Here is a 27048-nt window from a genome sequence, read left to right as displayed (position 1 = left end):
CACTCTGGGCCGGGCACTCTGCACCAGGCAGGACTGTCTGCGTGGGAGGCTCCGTCACCTCGGCTGGCGTGCTCTCTCGGTTGAAGGAGGGGTCGGACATGTGTCAAGTCAGCCAGAATGAAAAGACGTAGGACTTTTAGTCAGTACTTTCAAAATAAAATCCTCACTGTCCTTCTTCGCTCTAATTTCTGGCAGACTAGACGAGCTGTAGCGTGTTGCTGCCATCTACAGGTTAAAAACATTTAGTCCCTGCGCTTCCTGGTTCTTTAGCTGAAAAGGCAGTTTTTTGTTCTTATTTTGGGGGATTTTATTGGATAGGACAGTAGGCAGACAGGAAAAGTGGGGAGAGAGAGGGAATGACATGCATTTCTATTTCAGCCTTCAGGCCCTAGCCCGGCCCTAGCCCTACTACAGCTTATCAAAATTCTCTGCCGTAAGCCTGGCCCTCAGGCTCTGCCTCGTCAGGCCCCCTCTGGCTTGGGCTGAACTACAGGGGCCAGGGCTCTAATATTGCATGGGCCACCCACAAATCTAAGACCTAGCCTGAGACCTTAATAGTAGAGCGGATAAGCACAATAATTGTGCACTTTTTGAAAGAAACATGAAATTTCACACATGATGATGCGTTTATTTATTAGGAAAAAACCCTTGAGATGAACCATCTTGTTTTCGAGGGGGTCCTAACATGCAGCACAAAGTTATCAAACAAACAAAATGGAATCAAATAAGAGTGGAAAAAAAACATTCAACAAACAATTCGACACTCCTCCTCAGAATGACATCTAGCTCTAACGAGGACAACATTTTGCCTAAGACACTACTGTATATGAAGCTAAAATCTCACTCATCTTAAAAAAGGGGAAGGAGCAAGCAGACCCGGCCAGCTACAGACCCATTGCACTTCAGAACTTTGATAGAAAAGTAATCACTAAAACTCTGGCTACCCGTTTGAATAAGCATCTCTCATCCATCATTCACCCCGACCAGACAGGGTTCATAACCAAACATTCAAAGAACCACAGACAACGCAATCAGGTCAGAAACAGGCAAAACATCCCATATCCATATATTACAATATATTTATTGGCATTTTCATTTTCATTTCAGTTTACAGGAAAAATGCAGAGATTGTCACAAACCTCCCCTCAAATCAGTCCCTGCCAGTTGCTTCCCTCCCATCCCCCCTTAAAGAAAAAAAAGGGAAAAAAGGGGGTTACAGTATACTCAATAAAGCACAAGCAATAACAGTCAAGACATAAACAGTGAAGAAGAAAACAACCTTTGTATACTGTGTGTAATTGCAGTTGTTACACCATTATTAATAGTTAACCAGCCAGCTGAATATGAGAGGTACTGCCTAAAGTCACTCCAACATTTATCAAAGAGACAGTTTTTCCCCCAGTCTTGGTGAGCAAGGTAACTCAACTCTTGTGATCTCTTTCAGTGCATCAAAGATAGAGCACCAATATTGTTCCAATTTCATACATTTCCAAAACATATGAATTAGCTTCCCGTTTCTATCTTACATCTAGGACATAGTTCTGAGATGGTGCTATTCATCTTGTGGAGTGTTTCTGGGGTCAAATAAATTATATGGATGAGATTGAGCTGCAAAAGCTTGTGGCGACTATTATAAGAGACATTTTGTGCTCCCTCACATAATGCCTCCCAGTCACAGTCTTCAAACGTGAAGTCAAGATCTTGCTCCCACTTAGACCTAGATTTTAAAGTTGTATTTGACATAAGGCCCAGCATTCTACTGTATGTTATGGACACAAAACCCCTGGCTCTGGATTCCTTTTAAGATCTCATCAATTGGAAGAGGATCTATAAGGGTTGGACTTTTGATTTGATTTGATTTATTATGGATATACAAGACATTCAATCCAAGGGATAAAAACATGCTAAAGTGCGAACACTTATTTCCAGCACGGTCCCTGGTCTTATAAAAACAAGACATGCAAAAACATACAACATTAAAGGAACACTCCGCCCATTTTCAACCAGCTTTGTATCATTAGAACATCAGTAGTATATCAGAAAACTGTAAACTGTTTTGAAGTCTGTCATTTAATTTGACAGTTATTGAGTGTTAAAGTGTGGACCACTGACATCACTGGTCCACACTAACTCAAATTAATAACTCATTAACTCAAATCAACTCTCAATAACTGTCAAACTATTCATCATTCATCTAGTTTGACAGTTATTGAGAGTTGATTTGAGTTAATGAGTTATTAATTTGAGTTAGTGTGGACCAGTGATGTCACTGGTCCACACTTTATCACTCAATAACTGTCAAATTGAATGACAGACTTCAAAACCGTTTAGTTTTCTGATATACTACTGATGTTCTAATGATACAAAGCTGGTTGAAAATGGGCGGAGTGTTCCTTTAAGGGAGCAATACAAATCAAACAACGGTAAGAATTAGATAGAAAATAGCAATAAAAGTAAATTAAAAAGCAATACAAGATAACAAAATGGGAGAACTATATAAAACAGGGATACATTACAGAGGCACCTTATTTAACAGCCATGCTCTAGTTAATTTTTTTAAACTATACAGGACGCGAGCAGATTTGATGTGCAAGTCTAGGCTATTCCACTCCGAGGCTCCAATGTAAGAAAAGGTACCTTTGCCAAAAAGATTTTTGAACCTATACAAGCACAGGTTAGCAACACTGGATCTAGTAAAAACACTGAGCTTCCCTGACATGAGTAAAATACTTGTCTAGGAACTCCGGCGGATGCCCGCCTTGCTGTGTGCTGATGTAGTGTCTGACCTGTAGATACTTATAGAAATGTGCATTGGGGAGGTTTAAGGCATCTCTTAGCTGGTCAAAAGATTTAAGTATATTGTTTTCATAAAGGTCTCCAAACTTTTTGATCCCCATGTCAAACCACAACTTAGTCACACCGTCCCTTAGTGCAAGTGCCGTTAGTATGGAACGGGGTGTAGCTGTATGATGGTTTTACACTTTTGAGACGTGTTTGTTTAGCTGACCATAATTTGGATGTATGATTTACGAATAGGTTGTCTGTGCCATTCTTCAAAGTATGATATGACCGAATGAAAGGGATGCCAGCCAATGGCACATCCGCTGCATGTGACTGCTCTGTTTGTCTCCAAGCGGCGGGGGTCTGGGGGGCTATTCATCTTTAGTTGCCAGAACCAGATAGCTCTGATCTGAGCTGCCCAGTAGAAAAGTTTGAACTTATAAAACTTCAGTCCGCCGTGCTGGGGAGTGTTATATAGGGTTTTAATTTGAATTTTCTCAAGGTTGAGCTTATAGCCTGATAATCTACCAAATTATTTAAGAGTGTTGAGGATATGCGGAATAGCTGAGAGAGGATCAGATACATAGGGAAAAACACTGTCAGGATACAATGACATTTTGTGTTCGCTCTTCAAATCCCCTGAATATCTATACAGTGACAAATTGAAAAAAGCAATGGGGATAGTGGGCACCCCTGTCTTGTCCGATGCTGAAGAGGAAAATATAATGAGTATGTGTCATTTATTTTAACTGAGGCCAAAGGGGAGGTACAATCTGACCCAGGAGATAAAAGTGTCACCCAAACCAAAACACCGGAGAAAATAAAACAAGTTGCCCAATTCCACACAATTGAAGGCTTTCTCAGCATCCAAAGACAGAAGTACCTCTGGATGCTGCAACAAAGATGAAGTATAAATGATATTAAATACGCCTGACATAAAAAAAAAGTGTATATTTTTAATAACATGCGTTTGGTCTGAGGAAATAATAGCGGGCAAAATAGAATCAAGGCGGAGCATTTTTACTTTAACGTTAAGGTACAGGCTTAAGGACAATTATGTTTTTTCCCCATTTTCTCCCCAAATGTACTTGGTCTATTCCCCCCGCTGCCCCGGTCGTTGCCCCACCCTCTGCTGATCTGGGACAACAGCTGCTCATGGAAACGCACTTGATTCACATTTTAAGATTGTCAACTTTTGAAATGTTCACTTAGAATTTGCCAGAGCAATCTAGTAAGAGAGTGGCGTCAGCGGAGGACCAAAATGCGTGACTCATTTGGGGAGAGCCGTAGACACACGTTTTCTCCGATAAATGTGCAGTTGCCAGCTGCTTATTTTCACCCGACAGCGGGGAGCTTCACCGGCAGGACGTAGCGCGTGGGAGGATCATGCTATTCCCACCAGTTCCCTTCCGTTTTTAAGTAGAGGACTCAGTTTTGGGGGAAATTTCTTTAAAAGATTCTGGTGGTAAAACCGTCTGGGCCTGTTTGCATAGACATAATGGCATTTTTATTTATTTTTTTCATCTAAGGTAATAGGGTTATTGAAACTGCTGTATCTTTTGTCAGAGCTCTAGTGTTACGTGCATGGCGTTGACGCTGGAATTGTGTTCATGATTCGGCCGAATTGCGTCGACACCATGTACTTGACAGTAGAGCTCTGACAAAACAAACAGTATGAAGGGATTCTAGAGTCTCCATCCACAGTGGGAATTTCTAGAGTTAAAAAAGTGTATCCATTAAACCAAAATCAGTTGGATGTTCAGAGGTATATAGATTAGAATAAAAGTTGTTAATATCCAAGGGGTCCATCAGCAAGCCTGTCTCTGAATTAATTTGGTCAATGACATGAGTGGCAAGGGTACAGTATGTCTCAGACTATGCACAAGAGGTCTCAACTAATGGATACACAGGATCATCTCCCCAGCTACCTTTTTTGCATTGATGTGTGCTGAAAACAAACATGAATATCATTAAAGTCGAACTGAACCCGTTCGTCGCGTGCGTCGGAGTCCGTTTCAGACTGAAAACATAATTTGTCTGAGATGACAGGTTGAGAGGCGGGTCATAGTATCATGTGATGATTTTATTTGACAATTCTGGGGACTGGATTGGGCTTTGGCCAATCCTGGCGTGTTTTCCGCCTCCAAATCGAGTGGGATTCAGCGTGTTGTGGCGCTCTCCTCGGGAAGAGCCTGCTGACGCGAGGTTAGTGGCTGAGTGGAGCTCAGCGAGCTGCAGGCAGTCAGCTGCCTTCGTGTTGCCGAGCGGAGAGTGCAGCCCGTCGGCCTGGAATCTCCGAGGTGCGACCCCTGACAAGCAGGCTCTCTGAGGCACGCGCCATTATCGCTATTGCGGTAAATAATATTCTTGGAATGAGAGTTTTAACGAGCCAGTTACATTTCTTTGCATTCTTAGACATTACCGTTTGATTTAGTTTGCATAATTGGTCAAGTTAGTAGTTAGTTTATGGGCTAGAAATTCTGCCAGATTACAGGCACTAGGCGCCATTTTCCCCTTCATTTGGAAGAGAAAATTATCCTGAAATGAAGATTTGATTGACAGCTGCCACGAAATTTGATAGTACTAGGTGACGTCAGCAAATTGTAGATTACTGTTATGAATGAAATCTTGAAAAATGAACTTTTGATGTGAAAAAGTGTGAAAAACTAAAGAAATTCGATTTGTGTGATTTTTTTGGCATACATTATTAAATAGGTGCACTGAATACCCAGGTATTTGAACTAAAATAAAATAAAAGTCATTTTTGGGTTCAGCTCGACTTTAACTGTCAGCAATTAACTGGGGCTTTGTGGACTGTGAGTGTTCAAACAAGAGCTGTGAGGTAAAAGGCGAACAGGATAAAACAGGCTTGTTCAGCTCCGGAAGAGCAGTGGTGCTCGAAAACGTCACATGTGGGATGTTTATTAAAAGGAAGTAACGGGACCCACAGTGTGTGGACCTGCTTCTTTCTTGTATGCTGTCCTCTATTAGTCCAGCAGCTGCCTTGAAGATTTTTGGATGTGCGTGACTACTTAACTACTGTATATCTATCTGTTCAGCTCCTCTGATGTGGTTGGACAGTTACAGCTGAGACTTGGTGGCCAGTTGGAGGACCTCATGCAAGGAGCTGCACAAGTTCTTGAATAGTGACTCAGCATCCGTCTGCGGGTCAGATTTCCACGCTGTGATGGAAGCCACAATCCTGCAGGAAAGGAAGTGTAGATTAAATGATAGTTGCTTAAAATGTCAGTATGGTACACGTAGTCTAACAGTTACAGTAACAAACAGATGAATTGTTACTCAGTCTAAAAAGTAAGTAAGTTGGTTGGGACAAATGTAAAAAAAAAAGATTAAGGAATTGTAATTAAGGAATGTTCTAATCTAGTCTCTCAAGCCAGTCTATCTCTTCCACAATCTTTGAATGCTCCAGAGACAGTCTGTACTTTAGGCCGTTAAAATGTGGCCAGAGGAGGAAAATAAAACGCTTCAGACCAGAGGAAGTTTGATGATGATGACGACATGTAAACAAAACCGAGGCAGGTGTATGGAGAAATTAGTGAATGTGCCCGCCTTCAGCAGATGTACCCGCCTTATATCTGCTCATTAGTCCAATCAGAGTCCATTATTTTCTTCAGTTTCCCTTTCCGTTTTGACCAAGATTCCCCTGCGGGAAGTACAGACGGGTAGGTGGGAGCATTTGCATTACACGTTTGTTTGAATAAAAATGCTATATAAATGCAGTCCATTTACCATTTACCAACTAAGAAAAACAGACTTGTTTTAAGCTTACCATCATGCCTTTTCAAGTTCATTCAGTGAGGTTTGAAAGGGTTTAATTGGCCCAAGCATGATAAAAAAAATCAACCTATAGGGGGAGCATGTGATTCTGAAATCACCAAAATTGGGGATTTGATGTTTTCACAGCACAACAGTGATATGTAAACTTGTTTCTGTCTTGTCTGCCCACCTGTCATCTCTGATGCGGTAGAAGAAGCCATAGCCTTGTTGCACCATGGGAGCTACAGCTCCGAGAACTGTGGTAAAGCCCGCGAAACTGGACGACATAACAAAGTTACCACCTCCACCACTGCAGAGACAAACACAGCTAGTTAGTTACACACACACACACACACACACACACACACACACACACACACACACACACACACACACACACACACACACACACACACACACACACACACACACACACACAGACAGTCACTCACATTGAAAAACAGATCCAGCTTGTACTTGTCATTAAAATACAATCCTATTATAAAAGGGAGCAAGTGGGCAATGTTTGTTTCTCTGTCTGTATGTTTCAATTTGTGTGCCGGCCACAGCTATGCCGTTTCACGTGCGATCGGGCTGAAATTTTCAGGGGGTGTAAAGAGCACCCATGTGGGTGCCCTGACGGAGTTGGGTTTTTTAATTAGCGCAGGTTAATTGGCGAGCTGCAGGGTAGGAATTGAGCACGCATAGAGCGCGAGATGCCTAGTTTCATGAATCAGCTCATAAAGATCTGATGAGACCATATTGCTGTGTGTACACATTAAATATCCATCATGGCAGCCGTGGTCGGTCAGTCCACAAAAAGTTCACCACCCTTTAGCGCGCAGTTTTCACCCTAGGAGGCTGAATTTTGGCATGGATTTCAATGGGCCTTTTTCACAGTGGCCATTTTGTGTCGAAAAGGCAGGGTAAACACAGGTGCAAGCAAAACATTGATGAGCTTGTTTTTCTCCATCCCTATGACAGGACAAGCAATTCTTTGTGCATATATAGCTGTCATTGAATGTGTCATGGCGTGATTGGATGGCCGAGGTCGAATGTTAAAGTCGAACTGAACCCGTTCGTCACGTGCATATGAGTCCGTTTCAGACTGAAAACATAGTTTGTCTAAGATGACAGGTTGAGAGGCGGGTCATAGTATCATGTCGATGGTTTAATTTGACAATTCTGGGGACTGGATTGGGCTTTGGCCAATCCTGGCGTGTTCCGGCTCCAAATCGAGTGGGATTCAGTGTGTTGCGGCGCTCCCCTCGGGAAGAGCCTTTTGACGAGAGGAGCGGAGCTCAGCGAGCCGCAGGCAACCAGCTGCCTTCGTGTTGCCGAGCGGAGAGTGCAGCACGTCGGCCTGGAATCTCCGAAGTGCAATCCCTGACAACCAAGCTCTCAGATGCGCATGCCATTATCGCTGCTGTAACGATACGATATCCCTGGAATGCGTGTTTTAACGAGCCAGTTACATTTCTTTGCATTCTTAGAGATTATACTTTTTGTTTTTTGTTCATGTTTCTAACAATTGGCCAAGTTAGTAGTTCGTTTATGGGATAGGAATTCTGGCAGATGACAGGCAATAGGCGCCATTTTCGACTTCATTTGGAAGAGAAAATTATCCAGAAATGAAGATTTCATTGACAGCTGCATTTCGTGATATGATTGGTTGAAATGGGGTAGAAATATGATAGTACAAGGTAACGTCAGCAAACTGTACATTACTGTTATCAATGAAATCTTGAAAAACGAACTTTTGATGTGAAAAAGTGTGCAAAACTAAAGAAATTAGATTGTTGTGATTTGTTTTGCATACATTATTAAATAGGTGCACTGCATACCCAGGTATTTGAACTAAAAGAAAAGAAAAGTCATTCTTGGGTTCAGCTCGACTTTAAAGGGACAGCTCACCCTAAAATCCAAAATAGATATTTTTCCTCTCACCTGTAGTGCTATTTATCCACCTATATCATTTTGGGATATTTGCGTTGAGTTTTGGAGATATCGGCCGTAGAGATGGCTGCCTTCTCTTGAATACAATGGAACTGGATGGCACTCGGCTTGTGGTGCTCGAAGCACCAAAAAAATACATTTGAAAAACTCAACAGCATTGTCTCTTTCCAGAAATCACCCGGTTACTCAAGATAATGCACAGACTTTGTTGTGAGCATTTTCATGTAGGAACTAGTTTCTTTTGCAGTCTCATGTAGGCACTAGCTAGCAGCTAGTGGGTGTAGTTGGGTCAAAAGAAAATAGTTCCTCCATGAAACTGCTCATAACAAGGTCTGTGGATTATCTTGAGTAATGGGGTCATGATTTCTGGAAAGTGACATTGCTGTTGAGTTTTTCAAATGTATTTCTTTGGCACTTTGAGCACCACAAGCCGAGTGTCATCCAGTTCCATTGTATTGGAGAGAAGGCAGAGACTCTGTGGCCAATATCTCCTAACACAAAACGATATAGATGCAGGTGAGAGGGAAAATATGTATTTTGGATTTTAGGGTGAGGTGTTCCTTTAAGTGAAATGTTACAGTAAGTGTGACAGTGGTGCACAACTACAGTATATGTAAACAGCTGTTAGGGATGGGCATCGAATTTCGAATTTTCGAATAATCGTTGTTATTATCAAGGTCGACTTTTATTATTGAAATTCGAAATTCGAAATTCGAAATTCGAAAAAAAAAAAAAAAAAAAAAAAAAAAATTTTAGTGAAATGTTGCATTGTCTCCCCTGATTCTAAGTCTACGGCTTTATTAATTAATATAAAAAGCTTCTGCTGTGGATTTTTAGCTCAAACAAGCATTGCACCACTGAAGTAAAGAACATGTTACATGACATTGACATTTTCGAAAATAAAAAACAGTTTTGACAATCATGAGTGGTTCATTAAATATTTAGTAGGCTCAGGTCTGAGTGCCAAAGGGGTGCCAAAGTCACCCCCTCTCCCTCTTCATGGGATTTCATCCGCCATTCATTTTTCCATAAACCTTGCTTAAAATGCTTATAAAAATTGTTTTACTTGCTCAAACCAAGCGATTTGACTATACTTAGAATCAGGGGAGACAATGCAACATTTCACTAAAAAAAAAAAAAAAAAAAAATCGAAAATTTTTTTTTTACATTTTTTATTTTTTTTACATTTTTATTTTTATTTTCGAATTTCGAATTAAATTCGAATTTGGCCAGCGAATTTCGAATAGTGTTTTTGCTAGAAATGCCCATCCCTAACAGCTGTACTGTCTTTTACTGGCTGTACCTCTTGGCATAGAGGGGATCCATGAAGAGATCTGGAGTGGGACGTCCCTCCTCCTTGGCAATCAGATACAGCCCGAGGAGATGTCTGTCAAAACCTGGCAAAAATATCATGCAATAACACGTAGAGTTGTCGCAGACAAGCATAGCCAAGCACCAGTGTTTCCCACATAAGAATCCAAACACCATGTAAACCTAATACACCCAACTGAAACAATTTTCTTTGGTGTTAAGACAGCTAATTTAGACTGGGTGGTCTCCACCTATTTAACAGTTTCGGAAACACTATATTATGCCAGAGTTGTTCTGTGTAAAAAGGCAAAGCCGGCATAATGGCGGGCCTTCTTTATGACAATATTGCGGGATCTGTCTGTAAAAAGGGCTACTGACACATAATTATACACGTCAAACACTGGACATCCAGTATGTAAAATAAACTGACCTTTTCCATCCTGGGCTTCAGCCATGAGTCTGTTGTGCTTGATGTAGGCCAGCAGCAGAGCTTTCCTCTTGACATCGACCTTGAGAGAAGAACAATAATGTTGACATTAATTCAAATAAGCAACTATTGTACTGCTTTTACGTCTTTCCATTCCATAAGTTTGCAGTAGTGAAGGTCTTCATGTCATAGCCAGGTCTCTCTCACTCTCTCTCTCACACATACACACACTCACACTGCATGTGGGGTCCAGCATGGCCTGACACCAGTTCACAGCCTCCTGGGTGCAGGGACGCATGGTCTCCGTCCTGCCATGGTAGAACCTGCGAGTCATGGCTGTCTCATAGCAGCTACCTGGCCTGAGAGAGGGAGGAGAGACAACCCATCATTTCATTTATACCTTTCAAGTATTTGTAATGGTGTGGACACATTCGTAGCGATCCTTGCCTTCCATGCATTCTGTAGTAGGCCAAATGCATCGCCAGCTGAACAAAGGTGTCAGGATGCATCTCCCTCTGTTTGATGGCTGCTTTTCCAAAGGAAGTGAAGGCGTAACACACCACTTGCAGGTTCTTTGTCTGTCAAAACAGACGGAGAGCAGACAGTCATTTAGCACTGATTAAAGTTAAGTCATTAAGGTCAAGTCATTTTGTGGGGTGTTTGGTATCGGCTCACTGTCTCCAGGTATTGTTGTTTGGCGAGGCTGATGTCACCCCGAACTTTTTCATCCACAGTAAACACCAGTTCCTCAGGAAGAGGCATCGGTCTAACAGTCTCTGAGCCCTACAAAAAACAGACACGTAATGGAAATTATAAATTAACCATACTTTTATACTATTCTATGTCTGTAATCTGCACTGTGTTCTTTGTTTTATTATGTGAAATCATCTCTGTGTGGAAATGTGCCAAACTGCTGTTCAGCACTTCTCTCATGCCTTTGACCTGACCCTGAGATAGATAGTGGCTCGTTCAATTGGTCCTCGTTTATACAGGAGATTTCTTATATCGGAACCTTACCATTCTATTCGTCATGTATCAAGCATGCCATTTCTCAGTTGAATGGAGTGTTCAGTAATTTGGAAAACGGCCTTGAGAATGAGAATTTAAAAAAGAAAATTTGACACTCTTATCTTAGCACTTCTGATGAGGATGGCTCGGCCTCCTGCTGCTGGGCTTCACGTTAAGACAGATTTCACATTTAGCAAATGTTATCCATACTGATTATTTCCTATGATTTAACACTATATAACACTGTAAGTTAGGCTGTAGGAAACATGAGCTGCTGAGCGCTGTGTAATGGTGCATTCCAAGTATTTCATGCAGTAAATTCATGATTGAACGCACCAGTTCTTTTTACGCCTTATAGTTTGTTATTGTTTTACCATTTAATTGCTCAGTTTTTTGTGCCATTTTGTTGCTCAAGCACATTTGGAAATGTGCCTGTAATATTCAAAATATTGAAGTAATGGCTACGCCTCCCCATATATATTGTATTGTAGAAATTCATACACAGATGATGATTTCGTTGCAATGTTTTTTTCTTTTGCAAAGATTAGGTTTTGAGGTAGCCTGTGGTGTTCTTCTCTATTAGGTTACTGAGGCGGTCTGTTGGTCTTTGCTTGGCTACAGAACCCTGTACTGAGGCGGTCTGTTGGTCTTTGCTTGGCTACAGAACCCTGTACTGAGGCAGTCTGTTGGTCTTTGCTTGGCTACAGAACCCTGTACTGAGGCAGGCTGTTGGCCTTTGCTTGGCTACAGAACCCTGTACTGAGGCGGTCTGTTGGTCTTTGCTTGGCTACAGAACCCTGTACTGAGGCGGTCTGTTGGTCTTTGCTAGGCTACAGAACCCTGTACTGAGGCAGGCTGTTGGCCTTTGCTTGGCTACAGACCCATGTACTGAGGCAGTCTGTTGGTCTTTGCTTGGCTACAGAACCCTGTACTGAGACGGTCTGTTGGTCTTTGCTTGGCTACAGAAGCCTGTACTGAGCCGGTCTGTTGGTCTTTGCTTGTCTACAGAAGAACCCTGTACTGAGGCGGTCTGTTGGTCTTTGCTTGGCTACAGAACCCTGTACTGAGGTGGTCTGTTGGTCTTTGCTTGGCTACAGAACCCTGTACTGAGACAGTCTGTTGGTATTTGCTTGGCTACAGAACCCTGTACTCCAGACAAAAGCTGAGTGATCTGCCATTTAAATAGCAATGCGCCAAGGAGCAAGGCAAGCCCACCTGGCTTTTAAAAAGAATGGGAGATGACTGTGATTGGTTGAGTTCATGTTACACCCAAAACACACCTTAATTAGGGGACTTCATACAACCCCTTTGTGCCTTACTTTGTGCCCAGATTATGCACTAGTAGCAAAATTGGGCTTAGACACACCCACATAAATGCACTTGTGCCATCATGCGCTACAGATAATGTAAATATGGCACAGAATGTTGATTATTTGCTCTTTGTCTGACACTCTCGATGTGAAGGCACTGCACCATGCTTGCAATCATTGAACAACAGAAGGACATCTCTCAACCTCCAAGTCTATTTTTATTATTACAGAAATTTCCACCACACATACCTTTGTGTTGAAAAAAAGTGAATGGATAGGTTCTGATTGAACCGTCAATAACAACAAATAGATGGGAAGAATCTCATTTTATGTACAGCAACAAGTTAATAGCCAATGTTTACCTTCCATGTGCCTCCTGTAGCTTTGAGCTGCTGGTCCACATAGTAACACAGAGACACAGTCACCATGCCATCATATGGTGCATGCTGCAAAACAAGGTGATTTGAGCTTTTAATCATGAACTGTCCCCTCAAGGTTTTACAAATTGAAACATTGGAATGCTTTGCCTTTTGACAGTCTCTAGGTCAGATTCCCCCCAAAAAGCAGTATGGAGTTCTTGCTTTTGTGTAGCTAGTTTGTTAAAATCCCATTGGATGAACTATTATTTAAGGGGTAAATTGCTGTTGCATGAAGAACAACACTACAGTTAAACATGTCCAAACAATCACCCATGTGCAGGGGCACTTATCTAACTAAAACGACCGCACCGCAGATATATGCCTCCACCAACAATTGAGCAGTTGACATCCATGTCTGTCCAGACTTTGACGTTTGAGGCAAATTTGAAGAAATTCCGTCAAGGCGTTCTTGAGATATCGCGTTAAAGAGCTTGAAAATAGCATTTGTGAGGTCACAGTGACCTTAACCTTTGTCCTTTGATGAATGCCTTTGACGACCAAAATCTAATTAGTTTATCCTTGAGTCCTGAGATATCGCGTTAAAGAGCTTGGAAATGCGGTTGGTGAAGTCACAGTGACTTTGAACTTTGACCTTTAACCACCAAAATCGACTCAGCTCATCTTTGAGTCCAAGTGGACGTTTGAGGCAAATTTGCTGAAATTCCGTCAAGGCATTCCTGAGATATCACGTTAACAAGCATGAACCAAGCGGTCGTGAGGTCACAGTGGCCTTGAACTTTGACCACCAAAATCGAATCAGTTCATTGAGTCCAAGTGGATGTTTGAGGCAAATTCGAAGAAATTCTATCAAGGCGTTCCTGAGATGTCGCGTTAACGAGCTTGAAAATGGCGTTCAAGAGGTCACAGTGACCTTGACCGTTGACCTTTGATCACCAAAATCTAATCAGTTCATCCTTGAGTCCAAGTCGACGTTTTGAGGCAAATTTGATGAAATTCCATCAAGGCGTTCCTCCGATATCACGTTAACGAACATCGGACGGACGGACAACCCAAATCCATAATGCCTCACTATCGCCGGCGGAGGCATAAAAACTTGCCCTCTGTGTCTTTCACCTATCCTCTTCCATCAACACACATAGACAGTTTAGACGCACACAAAAACTCACATCACAAATTGATCCAAAAGTGCCGTCTGAGAATGAGATTCCATTGTAGGATTTGTCTCCCCAGCGAATGGTGGGGTCGCCTGTCAGGGCCCCCAGGACCACCTGGGTTCAGAGTTGAAAGGTCACACAATCAGACCACAACTTTTGTTTTAAAACTGCCTCACTAAACATTGAATCATGAAATCATAATGATAAAAACTTGTGCAGCTTGTACATTTGTGTAGTTCTCTGGGGTTGAGTAGGTTTTGGCATCATCCAGGCTCACAATGAACAGACTGCTCTGGATGGTCTCCAGGATGGTCTTATTGACCGGATCAACGCTTATCAGATGCTCCCTGGCCTGGAGAGAGAGAGTGGACGCAGGAGATAAAGTATTGACTTTCAGGTATGATCTATTGATGTGAGTTTTCCACCAATGCAGCCCATAATATGTTTTCTCATGTTAGATCTTTTGCTCTAACTGAGCTGTGCACCAAAGTGTTTGATCTCCGAACCTCAGCACCCTCACCTTCGCCCAGCGTGTCCTCTCCTCTGAGGTGAGGACAGCAACTCCATCTCCGTCTGGCTCTCCCTCACAACGCTCTTTCACATAGCTCAGCTGCCTACACAGGTGCACACAAACACAAACACACAATGAAACAAACATGTCATCCCCATCCCCAAGCCTAATAATTTTGCCAAATGCCAAAACACAGTGGTGACATGCATCATTTCCTCCAAGTTTTGTCAAAACTGGATAAGCAGTGTCTGAGATATCAAGAGTGATGTCCTCAAAGAGAGGACTGACCGTGACTCTTGTTGAAAGAAACATTCACAGCTGCCTGCAAGCATATAGGACTACTTGCTTTATGACAGCCCATCGGATATATAATAATAAGTTAATGACCACATCAAAGCTCCACACGGATAACAAAACCAAATGCCTATAAGCCTATAAACACACAAATGTATGAGCAACTAGAACGACCGCATGGTGGATATATGCCTCCGTGAGCAGTCGACATCCATGTCTGTCCAGACTTTGACGTTTGAGCCAAATGTGAAGAAATTCCATCAAGGTGTAACTGAGATATGGCGTTACCGAGTTACACCGTGAAAATGGTGTTTGTGAGGTCACAGTTACCTTGATCTTTGACCACCAAAATGTAATCAGTTCATCCTTGAGTCGAAGTGGACGTTTGAGGCAAATTAGATGAAATTCCGTCAAGGTGTTCCCGAGATATCACGTTAACAAGCATGAAACGAGCGGTGGTGATGTCACAGTAACCTTGAACTTTGACCACCAAAATGTAATCAGTTCATCCTTGAGTCCAAGTGGACGTTTGAGGCAAATATGAAGAAATTACATCAAGGCGTTCCTGAGATATCGCATTAACAAGCTCGAAAATGGCATTCGTGAGGTTACAGTGACCTTAACTTTTGTCCTTTTACCACCAAATTCTAGTTCCTGAGATATCGCAGAGATATCTCAACCATTTGATAGAGCCATTTAAGTCACTATTTCTTATTGAAAAATGTGGTGAACTTAACTCATCCTTATTGAGCCATCTCTACCACTCGGTTGAGGTATGCTATGCTAAAAAAATCCATTAGAGGGCACTCTGCTTTTTAACAGTACGCCTTTTCAGTCCTTCTGCTCCCAGGAAATTGGAAAAAGAAAATCACTCCTGACATGTGGACTAATTTTGGTTGAATTTTCAAATGTAAGCTTAGTTTTTTCGACACATTATATCTTCTAACATGTTACTAAACAGAATTATGTAACTTGATGCAACAAAAAGTCTTATATGGGTCAAATTATTTTTTTTAAACTGCTCTGCCAATTGGTTGAGTTGGCAATTCATGGTAAAATTTTCCATGGTGTGGCAACTCAACCGTTTGGTAAAACATGCTTAAAATTTACAATTTTCTATGGAATAAAAAACACTTCTGATCATGCATTGTTGTTAATATGTTACATTTAGTGTTATTATGCCGAAATGATTTCACAAGTATAATTTTTTAACTAACAAACATGCTGACATTTGTTGGTATACTATCATTATTAGCATTATAAAAGTGCATGATTTCTAATTTTGAAATGTTTTCTTTCCGTTTCTGTGTTTTACAAATAATAGATGGAGGCTAAATCATTTTCTGGTTCAAGAGCATAGAAACCATAGACCACTGATGACATCTCTGACTCTGATGACATCAAAATTGCTCAAGTGACATCAGAATCGTGACAGAAAATTGCCACCAGCCACAGACACCACCCACTTAGCCAAGATTATGTATTAGGTACTTTTACCATCACAAGGGCTATCTCAACCGTTTGGTAGAGGTCTACACTTAAAAAAACTGGGGGGTCTGTAAAAAAATGTTTTTTGATTCTTGTTATTAGTGCCCTAATAACAGAAAATACAAAAAAATATTTTTTACATTGCTTTTTTCTTGGAGGGAACATAGAGCTTGGAAAGGAGGTTCATGAGGTCACAGTGACCTTGAACTTTGACGAAAGCATAAAAACAGAGGATGCCAGGCTGCCTACAAGGGATCGAGTCCTCATCAACAACAGTTCAAGTTAAGTTACCCATCACATTAGAATCACGATAGAATAGAGAGCCAAAGTGAAACGTCACTTCCTGCTTTCTCCCTGTACCAGTGCTGCGAAAAATATGAATGGCGGTGGACGGAGAATAAGGTTACTTTTTTGATCCCGTTTGAATTGTGCCACGGGGTGCCAACACTAATTTTGTCAATTCAAAACATAACTTTGCATGTCAAGAAAGTCACAGTTTGTCATCAAACTGAAACGTAGGGGTTAGTATCATATACAAAACTACATAGCTCGTGGAAGCTCGTGGCATGTCGCCGGTCTTCAGCTTTGCCGGTAGAGAAAGTGACGTCACTTAGACAACAGTGCATGTAGTCTTTCTGATTTATAACTTCTAGTGCAACAGTTTGGCGACAAACTGCGACTTTCTTGACATGCAAAGTTACGTTTTAAATTGACAAAATTTGCGTTGGCACCCCGTGGCACAATTCGGGATCAAAAAAGTAACCTTATTCTCCGTTCACCGCCATTCATATTTTTCACAGCACTGGTACAGGGAGGAAGCAGGAAGTGACGTTTCACTTTGGCCCTCTATTAAGACGCCAGGGTCATGTTATCAACAAACCAGCCTATAACAACACACGCATGCATGAGCATTGTAAATACCAAATAATGTTACCAACAAAAATAGGCCAGCCTGCCTATGGGATACAGTCCTCATCAACACCCATCACATACAAAACAGTGCTAACAGTGAATAATGCAGTTAGGGTAATTGGAAATAGTCCTGTGTTGAATACCTGAGTAGTTCTGGGGGGGTGAGGATGTGTGTGTGTGTGTGTGTGTGTGTGTGTGTGTGTGTGTGTGTGTGTGTGTGTGTGTGTGTGTGTGTGTGTGTGTGTGTGTGTGTGTGTGTGTGTGTGTGTGTGTGTGTGTGTGTGTGTGTGTGTGTGTGTGTTGAATACCTGAGTAGTTCTGGGGGGGTGAGGATTTGTCCATCACAAACTGCATCAAATGTGAAGATGCGTCCACGACACATGACCACCACATGGGAGGGGCAACGACCCTCGCTCTCTGTAAGGCAACACTGCACATTACACAACCGTGATATGAAGCAGAGAAAGAGGGATGAAGTGTTATGTGAGTGTGTGGATGTGAAGGCTAGAGATGAGGGTAGACACATAAAGATAGAGAGAATATTCTACCAGTTTTAAAGTAGTTATGGATGCTATCCTTGTTGACTCCAGGCACTTTGCAGGTGCAGAACAGCATTCTGTACTGGTCCATATCATAGGTTGTGTTGCCGGCTTTCTGAGGAGCAAGCCTCTCTCTAACACATGTACAGGAAGAACACAGTAAAATCACATACACATTCACAAGTGTGAACTGAGCAACCTCAGAGACCTGTACCACAAAGCAAGATTAGTGGCTTAGCGAGGTAACTTCAGGTTTAACCCTAGGTTTGTCACGACGCTAGTTAACTTCTTACCGAGATAGATCACCATAGCAACTTGTGCTCTACGGCTAACCTGCTTTGTAGCAGGTTAAAGTCGAGCTGAACCCAAAAATTACTTTTCTTTTAGTTCAAATACCTGGGTATGCAGTGCACCTATTTAATAATGTATGCAAACAAAATCACAAAAGTCGAATTTCTTTCGTTTTTCACACTTTTTCACATCAAAAGTTCATTTTTCAAGATTTCATTGATAACAGTAATGTATAGTTTGCTGACGTCACCTAGTACTAACAAATTTCTACCCCATTTCAACCAATCATTTCACGACATGCAGCTGTCAATCAAATCTTAATTTCAGGATAATTTTCTCTTCCAAAAGAAAGAGAAAATGGCGCCTAGTGCCTGTCATCTGGCAGAATTCCTATGCCATAAACTAACTACGGTACTAACTTGGCCAATTGTTAGAAACATGAACAAAAAACAAAAACTATAATCTCTAAGAATGCAAAGAAATGTAACTGGCTCGTTAAAACACGCATTCCAGGAATATTATTTACATTTATAACGATAATGGCGCGCGCCTCCGAGCCTGACAGCCTCCCTGGCTGTCAGGGGTCGTCTCTCGGAGTTTCCAGGCGGGTGGGCAGCACCCATGCATCGGATTGTCCGCTCGCTCCGCACGAAGCAGCCTGGCTGCCTGGTACTCCGTGGCTCCCACTCGCGTAGCACGACAACACGCTAAATCCCACCCGATTTGGGGGTGGAACACGCCAGGATTGGCCAATGCCAAAGCCAGTCCTCAGAATTATCAAATCAAATAATCGACACCGTATATGGTCCGCCTCTCAATTTGTTTTCAGTCTGAAACGGACTCAGATGCACGTGACGAATGGGTTCACCTCGACTTTAAGTTCAGAGGATAAAATCAACCCATGAAAGACCCACCTTCTTACCAATCAGCTCTCTGGAAACAGCGAGTCGCCGATCGATTGCAGCTGAATGGTGAGTGGAGAAATATCACTAAACCGGTATAAAAAGGTTACATAAACGTCTCCAAAGCGCACGGTGCCGTGTGCGCAACGGAGCTGAGGCTGACGTTGGGTTGGACATGGTCATACATGCTAGAATCCTACTACATCTAAGCAATTTAATATGGGATCGCCTGCACACAGATTATTCATATCTAGGCTACTCCTGCATTTTGCAGCTGCAACTGCATTGCTTTTGGCCTGTATGATGTGATTGAACTTCATATTATTTCCAGCATTAGTCCTTGTATGAAATATGGAGATATGCGACTCTGCTGCCAATAGCCTATATGTGACCACAAAATAGGCAATTTTTTATAAATGAAATCTATGCCCGCACGTACCGTGTCAATTCAGTTCAGCAGCCTTTTTTAAATTTTATTATCATAATTTTTTTATTAGCCTATAGGAATTATTCCATCAGTGCGACCAAACTTAATTTAGTCTGAGATAGATTACACATTACTTCCACTCGCAAAAAAAGACATGCAGGTTTTATTGAGTTTATTGAGAGGGTGAATTGAGCTGCTGTAGATACGTGGAGGCAGAAACCGCTCTTCAAAGAAATGACTGATGCGAATAAAAGCAGTAACTTTAGACAGTCATTCGGGAAAAGACTAATAATATCCAACGCGGATTTTGATTCTGACATACAGTAAAGCTTCACGATTTGCGCTTTGAAAGAATGAGGAAATAGGCGTGCCTGGCACTGTAAAAGCTAGAGCAGTCCATATTGGATTGTGATTGGCTAGTTGTTAAAAACCACGCCTCTTGAGAGCGCGTGCACGAGCATTTTCATGTGCACGCGCTCTCAACTTGATTAGAAAAACCTGGATCCACTTAACGAGTTGAGAACTACATTCGTGGTATCGAGTTAGCTAGATGGCAATGATCTGGTTAAGCCAAACCAGATCAAGGGACAGATCTTGGATCTGCTTATCCTACATTCGTGGTATGGGCCTCTGCTCTCCAGACCACAAAAACACATTTTGTGTGTTTGTGTGTGTGCGCATCTTACGTGCGAATCAGGTCCCAGAATTGTAGTGTGTGCCACGTGCTAACACTGGTCCTCTGCAACTGAGTCCCTTCTGCTGAGGGCCAGCAGTGCTCCAGGTAGGGCGCCGGGCCCACAAAGTTCACATTCAGCTGGGAGGGGATACGGACCTCCAGATACGCGGTGTCTAACCACCACTCCTCCAGCTGAGGGATAAACAACACAGATGAGCAAAAGGTCCATGACTAAGGAGGACATGTTTAAGAAGAAAACATAATATTTAAAGCACACTACATACCCAGTTCCTCTTAGTCTTGGCTCTCTGCAGTAGTTTCTGGTGCAGGTCTTGACCAAGGCCCTCTTTAAATGTCCTCACAGTGTTCACTGTAGCCTGGTACTCTTCCTCGGATGCAAAGGGACGCACTGAAGACAAACATAGCAATACAAAGTCAGCACCCAGGGAGCCAATGAAGCCGTATTCGCATGGGACTAGTATTACCTGGGGACCTGGTTTAAAAATTACCCCCCCCTCGACGTCTGTGTTTCTGGGGGTGCAATCACACGGGATAAGCGAAGTCTGTGTTTTACTCAAATTTACTGACATCCCCGTGGAATTGCAGCCTCCAGCTGGCTGGATAAAGTAAGCAGCAGAATCATTTGGACTTCCGATCAGAACTTTTCAAAATAAAAGGTTTTGTACAAACTTGACTAAATACACAAATTGAACTGATGTCTCACAAATTGCACATACCTTTGGAAAAGGTTATATTGCATTTAGTTACATATCCTTTGATATTGTAGTGCTGAAGAATTCTTGTACTAAAACTACATTAGGCTTGCTCCTATCACTCAGAATTAAACAGGCCAATTTCAAAAATTGTGTTTCAAGAAATAACAGACTGTCTACTTTGTATTTGTTCTGCTGGCCTCTTTACATTCAAACATTAAACTTGAGGTCGTTCCTCTTATTGTTCTTATGTTTCGTTAGATTACCGACTTATTTTTTTTGTCGTCGTGATTTTATTATGAAGGCAAAATCACTAAACCGGAAGGGAAATGAAACTGCTGCTAGCTGCTGCGTGCATAGACAGCAGAGATCTTCCAGCGCACGCCGTCAGGGTGACATGCAGCGCCGCTGCTGGCCATTTGGGTGCCCTAAGCATAATTTCTTTCGTTGTGCCCCCACCCCTTCCCAAGAAAATTCACAAATGCAATCTTGTGTGTGTGTGTGTGTGTGTGTGTGTGTGTGTGTGTGTGTGTGTGTGTGTGTGTGTGTGTGTGTGTGTGTGTGTGTGTGTGTGTGTGTGTGTGTGTGTGTGTGTATTGAGAAATCTGGTAATAGTAATTTCGTCATGTTTTACTTGAGATGCCTGAAATATTTCATGTTACTGAAATATCTGCCCTATGTAGCTTAGCTACAAAAATATAGTGTCTTGAAGTTGGACTGAAAAGTCTGCTGTTTATCTCCCTTTCTGCTGCAGCATGTTGAAGAAATAAATGTTCAGTTTGAACAACACCCGTTCTGGTCATTATAGAGCAAGATGATCGCTTCCACTACACAACACTGTATTTACGTAGGCTACGTTACATATTTGTGGGAATGGGAGGAATCTCGCACATGTTTGTACTGATGTCCAGCATGACTGGTGACCGAGGGACACGTGAGTTGCCCAGTTCAAAAATGCCAAACTGGCCGTGTGGAGAGTTAATTTTAGAAGGGGCATTGGCAAACTGCGGGCATCCACCACACTGTCTGTTTGACCGTGGTATTCCTGCTCTGGATTATGCCCTAAGGCGACACTAAGCGCAGGTCGGGAAACAGCGCCCCTACAGGTCAGTGACAGCAACTGACCTGCCGCGGCAGGTCGGTAAACTGCCGAGGCAGCTGCCGCTGCCACTAATTGAGCCAGGCCTCTCTCCATGTTTCTCTCCACTTCATCTATTTGTGAATCATAATCTGTCCATTTACAGCTGATCTGACACCATTTTACCCCCATACAGAGGTCCCCAGATAATACTTATCCTGTGTGAATAGGGCTTTAGTTCTCAATCCCAAATGATCAAATACTGACATTCGGTCAGGACTCCTTGGCGTCACTTTAATGCACGGGATACCCCTTTTTCATCATTTTTCAATGTGCAGGGTAATCCATAGACTGCCATAGAACTTCCACATCTGAAATCCACATCACGAGACCGTAGCCAAAAACAATGCCATGCAATGGCTGGTGGTTAATGTTGTTTTCTAGTTGAGAAAACTTTCAGTTTATGCATTTAAACGTGACGTCAAGGGGTCCTGACCAAACGGCAGTATTTGACGTAGTTGGGAGTTTACAGAGTAACTACACCCAAACTCAAATGTTTGGTGAACCTGACACCTAATGGTGAAAAATAGCGTACTGAACTGGCCGAAAACTGTACTGAAATCTGTGTTGCAATTCGATACCGTAGCACAGGTCGTAAAGAAACCGGTACCGGGGTTCGGTACCAAACCCTAATCACCAGTACTCAACTCCCTGCCATCGAGGCCGTCCACTACAAGTGATGCCTGCACAGGGCACGCAGCATGGTCAAGTGATGCCTGCACAGGGCATGCAGCATGGTCAAGTGATGCCCTGCACAGGGCACGCAGCATGGTCAAGTGATGCCCTGCACAGGGCACGCAGCATGGTCAAGTGATGCCTGCACAGGGCACGCAGCATGGTCAAGTGATGCCTGCACAGGGCACGCAGCATGGTCAAGTGATGCCCTGCACAGGGCACGCAGCATGGTCAAGTGATGCCTGCACAGGGCACGCAGCATGGTCAAGTGATGCCTGCACAGGGCACGCAGCATGGTCAAGTGATGCCCTGCACAGGGCACGCAGCATGGTCAAGTGATGCCCTGCACAGGGCACGCAGCATGGTCAAGTGATGCCCTGCACAGGGCACGCAGCATGGTCAAGGACTGGGAGGCACTACAAGAATCTCCGTTCCAGGACCAGCAGGCTGAGTGACAGCTTCTTCCCCACAGCTGTCACCTTACTGAACTCTGCACCATGGTGATAGCCCCCATCCTCGGATACCCACCCATCCTCCCACCCCATCAGTACCCCACCCATCCCCTCCACTGAATCGGTACACCACTCCACCTTCCACACAAGACCCAGACATTTCCTCCAGTGACTGACTACACATACCAAGGGGCTAGTGCATAGCTGTTTGTGAGGCCAATGCGTAACTCAAACCTCCATTCTTTAGAATGGCCTACAGGGGGCGACTCCACTGGTTGCAAAAGAAGTCTGATTACATGGAGGTGAATGGGAAAATGACCATACTTCTCCCTTGATTTATGGCCCCAATAAACACTTTCCTACCGGGTTTATGGTCTCAATTCTTCATTCTTCAATACAGCATGATGTTCCTTTAGCAAATTATGGTCCCATTTCGAGTCAAATAGACGATAAAATAGAACGACCGCAACGCGGACTTATGCCTCCGCAAATTAGTTCATTCTTGAGTCCAAAATTTGAGGCAAATTGGAAGAAATTCCATCAAGGCGCTCCTGTGATGTTGCGTTACAGAGCTTGGAAATTGGGTGTGTGAGGTCACAGTGACCTTGAACTTTGACCACCAAAATGTAATCAGTTCATCCTTGAGTCCAAGTGGACGCTTGAGGCAAATTCGAAGAAATTCCATCAAGACATTCCTGAGATATCGCGTTAACAAGGTTGAAAATGGCATTCGAGAGGGTCACAGTGACCTTGAGCTTTGATCACCAAAATGTAATCCATTCATCCTTGCGCCCAAGTCGACGTTTGAGCCAAATTGGCAGAAATTCTATCAAGCCGTTCTTGAGATATCGCTTTAACGAACTTGGGAATGGCAATTGTGAGGTCACAGTGACCTTGACCTTTGACCACGAAAATCGAATCAGTTCATCCTTGAGTCCAAGTCGATGTTTGAGGCAAATTTGATGAAATTCCGTCAAGGCATTCGTGAGATATCGCGTTAACAAGCTGGAAAATGGCGTTTGAGAGGTCACAGTGACCTTGACCTTTGACCTTTGACCACCAAAATCGAATCAGTTCATCCTTGAGTCCAAGTCTATGTTTGAGACAAATTTGATGAAATTCTGTCAAGGCATTCGTGAGAAATCGCGTTAACAAGCTGGAAAATGGTATTTGAGAGGTCACAGTGACCTCCGGCCTGGCTATCGCCGGCAGAGGCATAAAAAGTGTTTTGCAGGCATGATTGACAGGTCGCCTGTCCAGTGATCACACAGCTCGCCGATCACAGACCAATAGCACGCTCTTCTCGTCCAAATTCACATCACTTCTGGCTCCAAATATCCAAGATGGCAACGGTGAAAATGCCAACCTCGAGGCTTCAAAATGGGATTCCAAAAACCAATGTGCGATGTCACGGTAGCTACGTCCATATATTTATATGGTCTATGATACATACTTACTACACACACGTACATAAATTACAGCATACTGTTCATACTATACACTAGCAATGTACCCAGTCTTTCCCGGGTTAAATAGGCACAGAACAATACAATTACTTTTGCTTGGCCGGAAATGTTGGTGGTGTCGAGGTGGTTTCCAGGACTTTACAACCTGCCCATGACCTTCGCCGGATTATAACACAACTCCATGCAAATTTGCAGCCCAATCCGATATGGGATGTGGGCGTGAGGTGGTTTCTAGGACTTTCCAGGTGGTTCCAGGACTGTAGGACTAGGACCTGCCCATGACTTTCCCCAGATCATACCCCACCACCATGCAAATTTTCAGCCCAATCCGACCTAGCCTGGATGAACCCAGCCTTCAACGTGACGTCACAGACTATGCCTGTAACGTATCGTGACTGATAGTACATAGAGATCACGTGGAGGCTGGGTTTACCCAGGCTAAATCTGACCTGCAGTGTGAGCGTGCATTAAACATACACACGTACACAGACACACATCAACTTTTTTAAATAGAGATAAGAACATTGACAGTTCATACTGCAATGGCAATAACGTATCTAAATCGACTCTAAAACTGGTTTTATGCTTACGCGAAATCACCAGCGCCGACTGCGCCGAGGGGTCGCCGCAGCTGGCCGTCCTATCGGCGCAGCTCGGCGGAGGGGGGCGTGCAGCTCCTCGAAAATGTGACTCCGCGGCATCAACGCAGACGTGACGTGACCAGCACGAGAGCTGTGATTGGCCGTTGCCTTGGGCCGCGCACATACCCGCTGACAAAGTTGTTGTGAGGAATGAGGAAATGCCATTTCCTCATTTAACAGTGCTTGTCCCTCATCTAGCAAAGCCTTCTGCAGGCTCACCGGAATGAGTTTTGAAATGGAGGGACAATAAAGTGTCCCCCCACCGACATGATTGCAAGTTCTTGGTAAACGACATGATAACGTCATATGTAATGGACATAAGTGTACCACAAGCCACCTAGTGTTTTGGACGTGTACCACAGCCAACGCGCCGAGTTACGTTAGAGTATGCACAGTCTCGCTGTTGCCGCTAGTCGGCGGCAAGGCTCCAAGTCGAGGCTGCGCAGAACCCTGTCAGCGCCTTAACAATATTGAAGTTTTAATAACACAATTACACTTCTCATAATATTAATTAGTAACTGCATTCAGAAGATGTTTTCACCCAGAGTTAGTTGGTATGAACTCAGGGGAACTTGTATGTAAAAAATTAGAGTATGGACAAACTTTAAAAGTAGATGTATGTCTGTTAAAGGGGTACACCTGTTGAATAGTCTCTGCGATGAGGTAAAATTGTGTAAGTCTATCTGTAAATTCAAAGAAATGTTTAAACTTAGAGTGCTTTATAAATACAAAACCTTAGTATGATGACCAAGTATATAAAGCTATCTTAATGCTTCTACGATCTAATGTAAATCTTGCTTTTCATTGTTAATTGATTCTTGCAACTGTCTTATTTTGTGTTTGCTGTAATGAAATGTAAAAAGGGTAGGTATACATAAGCTACGGCTTCAGTGTACACCTTTTCGGCCCTTTTATGTATAACGTACATTATTACTGCGGTGCATCTATGTGAAACTGACAAATGGACCGAAATAAATTACTACTACTATACTATACTAGCTGGGAATTTTATTGTGCTAAATAAGAAGCAGGACTATATTAACCAAAGACATAAACCTCAGTGCACAGTAAAGCCAAACTGGATTTCCTTAATTGGACAAAGTTTACAGTGTGAGTGTTTTGGTGATGTGTAACTTCACAAAGAGCACCTCAGTGACATGGGTCATATGAAGCTGCTGTCCTACCTGAATCCAGATACTTGGAAAGGCTGCCCTCCAGTGACGGGACAGGCAGCGGTGGCAGGCTATCTTGGTACTGGAAGGTCCGCTCCGATAGAGACTCTGACACATGATTAGCCATTTCTTCTCCTTAAAAGTACAAAAAACAAGGTCATTACACTGACAAGCAGATGAGGTCGAAGAGCCAAAATGCAGACAAGGCATCACAGAGAGAAATATTAAACAAGATCTCATGACAAACAGAGTAATTAATCATCAATATACTGTATGTATTAAACACTCAAACTTCAAAAGCCACTGGACCAAAACATTAACCGGCAGCAGGTCAGTCCAGTCCTCCAGTCAGACTCCTTTGCCTCTCTCTATCACTAAAGAAAACTGACCAAACCGTTTTCTGCAACTGCTTATTCTAAATAATGGGGATGAGATACTCATCTCTCCTCCCTCCCCCTTTGGCTATAAGTGTACCAAATTATATGCTTTAATCACAAAAGCACAATTGATGGTTATCTGCAGCACCACAAAAATGATGTGGATCGACAAAGGTAGAAATAATGTCAGTTATGGCTCAAGGTCATAATTCTTAATTAAGTCTTAATAAAGACTTAATTAAGACAATTACGACTTAAAGTCATGTCTTA

General features: G+C 42.8%; 1 protein-coding gene across 1 annotated transcript in view; it reads right to left on the bottom strand.

The window, feature by feature from the left end:
- Positions 1-2378: 2378 nt before the first annotated feature.
- Positions 2379-27048, bottom strand: part of LOC310788725 (peroxisomal carnitine O-octanoyltransferase-like) — a 31508-nt gene continuing 6838 nt past the window's right edge. Inside the window, exons 2-17 of the mRNA XM_083650277.1 lie at positions 26414-26536; positions 20429-20553; positions 20155-20336; positions 17858-17982; positions 17618-17726; positions 14625-14718; positions 14331-14456; positions 14117-14218; positions 12933-13016; positions 10928-11035; positions 10682-10830; positions 10488-10611; positions 10256-10334; positions 9818-9911; positions 6749-6868; positions 2379-5983 (exon numbers count right to left, since the gene is read on the bottom strand). Coding sequence (XP_083506403.1) covers positions 5863-5983; positions 6749-6868; positions 9818-9911; positions 10256-10334; positions 10488-10611; positions 10682-10830; positions 10928-11035; positions 12933-13016; positions 14117-14218; positions 14331-14456; positions 14625-14718; positions 17618-17726; positions 17858-17982; positions 20155-20336; positions 20429-20553; positions 26414-26528 — 1857 coding nt within the window. The 5' untranslated portion in view covers positions 26529-26536 and the 3' untranslated portion in view covers positions 2379-5862. The remainder of the gene's footprint in view (positions 5984-6748; positions 6869-9817; positions 9912-10255; positions 10335-10487; positions 10612-10681; positions 10831-10927; positions 11036-12932; positions 13017-14116; positions 14219-14330; positions 14457-14624; positions 14719-17617; positions 17727-17857; positions 17983-20154; positions 20337-20428; positions 20554-26413; positions 26537-27048) is intronic.

The sequence above is a fragment of the Poromitra crassiceps genome (assembly GCF_964638095.1).
Source record: "Poromitra crassiceps genome assembly, chromosome: 1".
NCBI lineage: Eukaryota > Metazoa > Chordata > Actinopteri > Beryciformes > Melamphaidae > Poromitra > Poromitra crassiceps.
The sequence above is the reverse complement of the archived record's forward strand: the minus strand, read 5'-3'. Positions and strand labels throughout refer to the sequence as shown.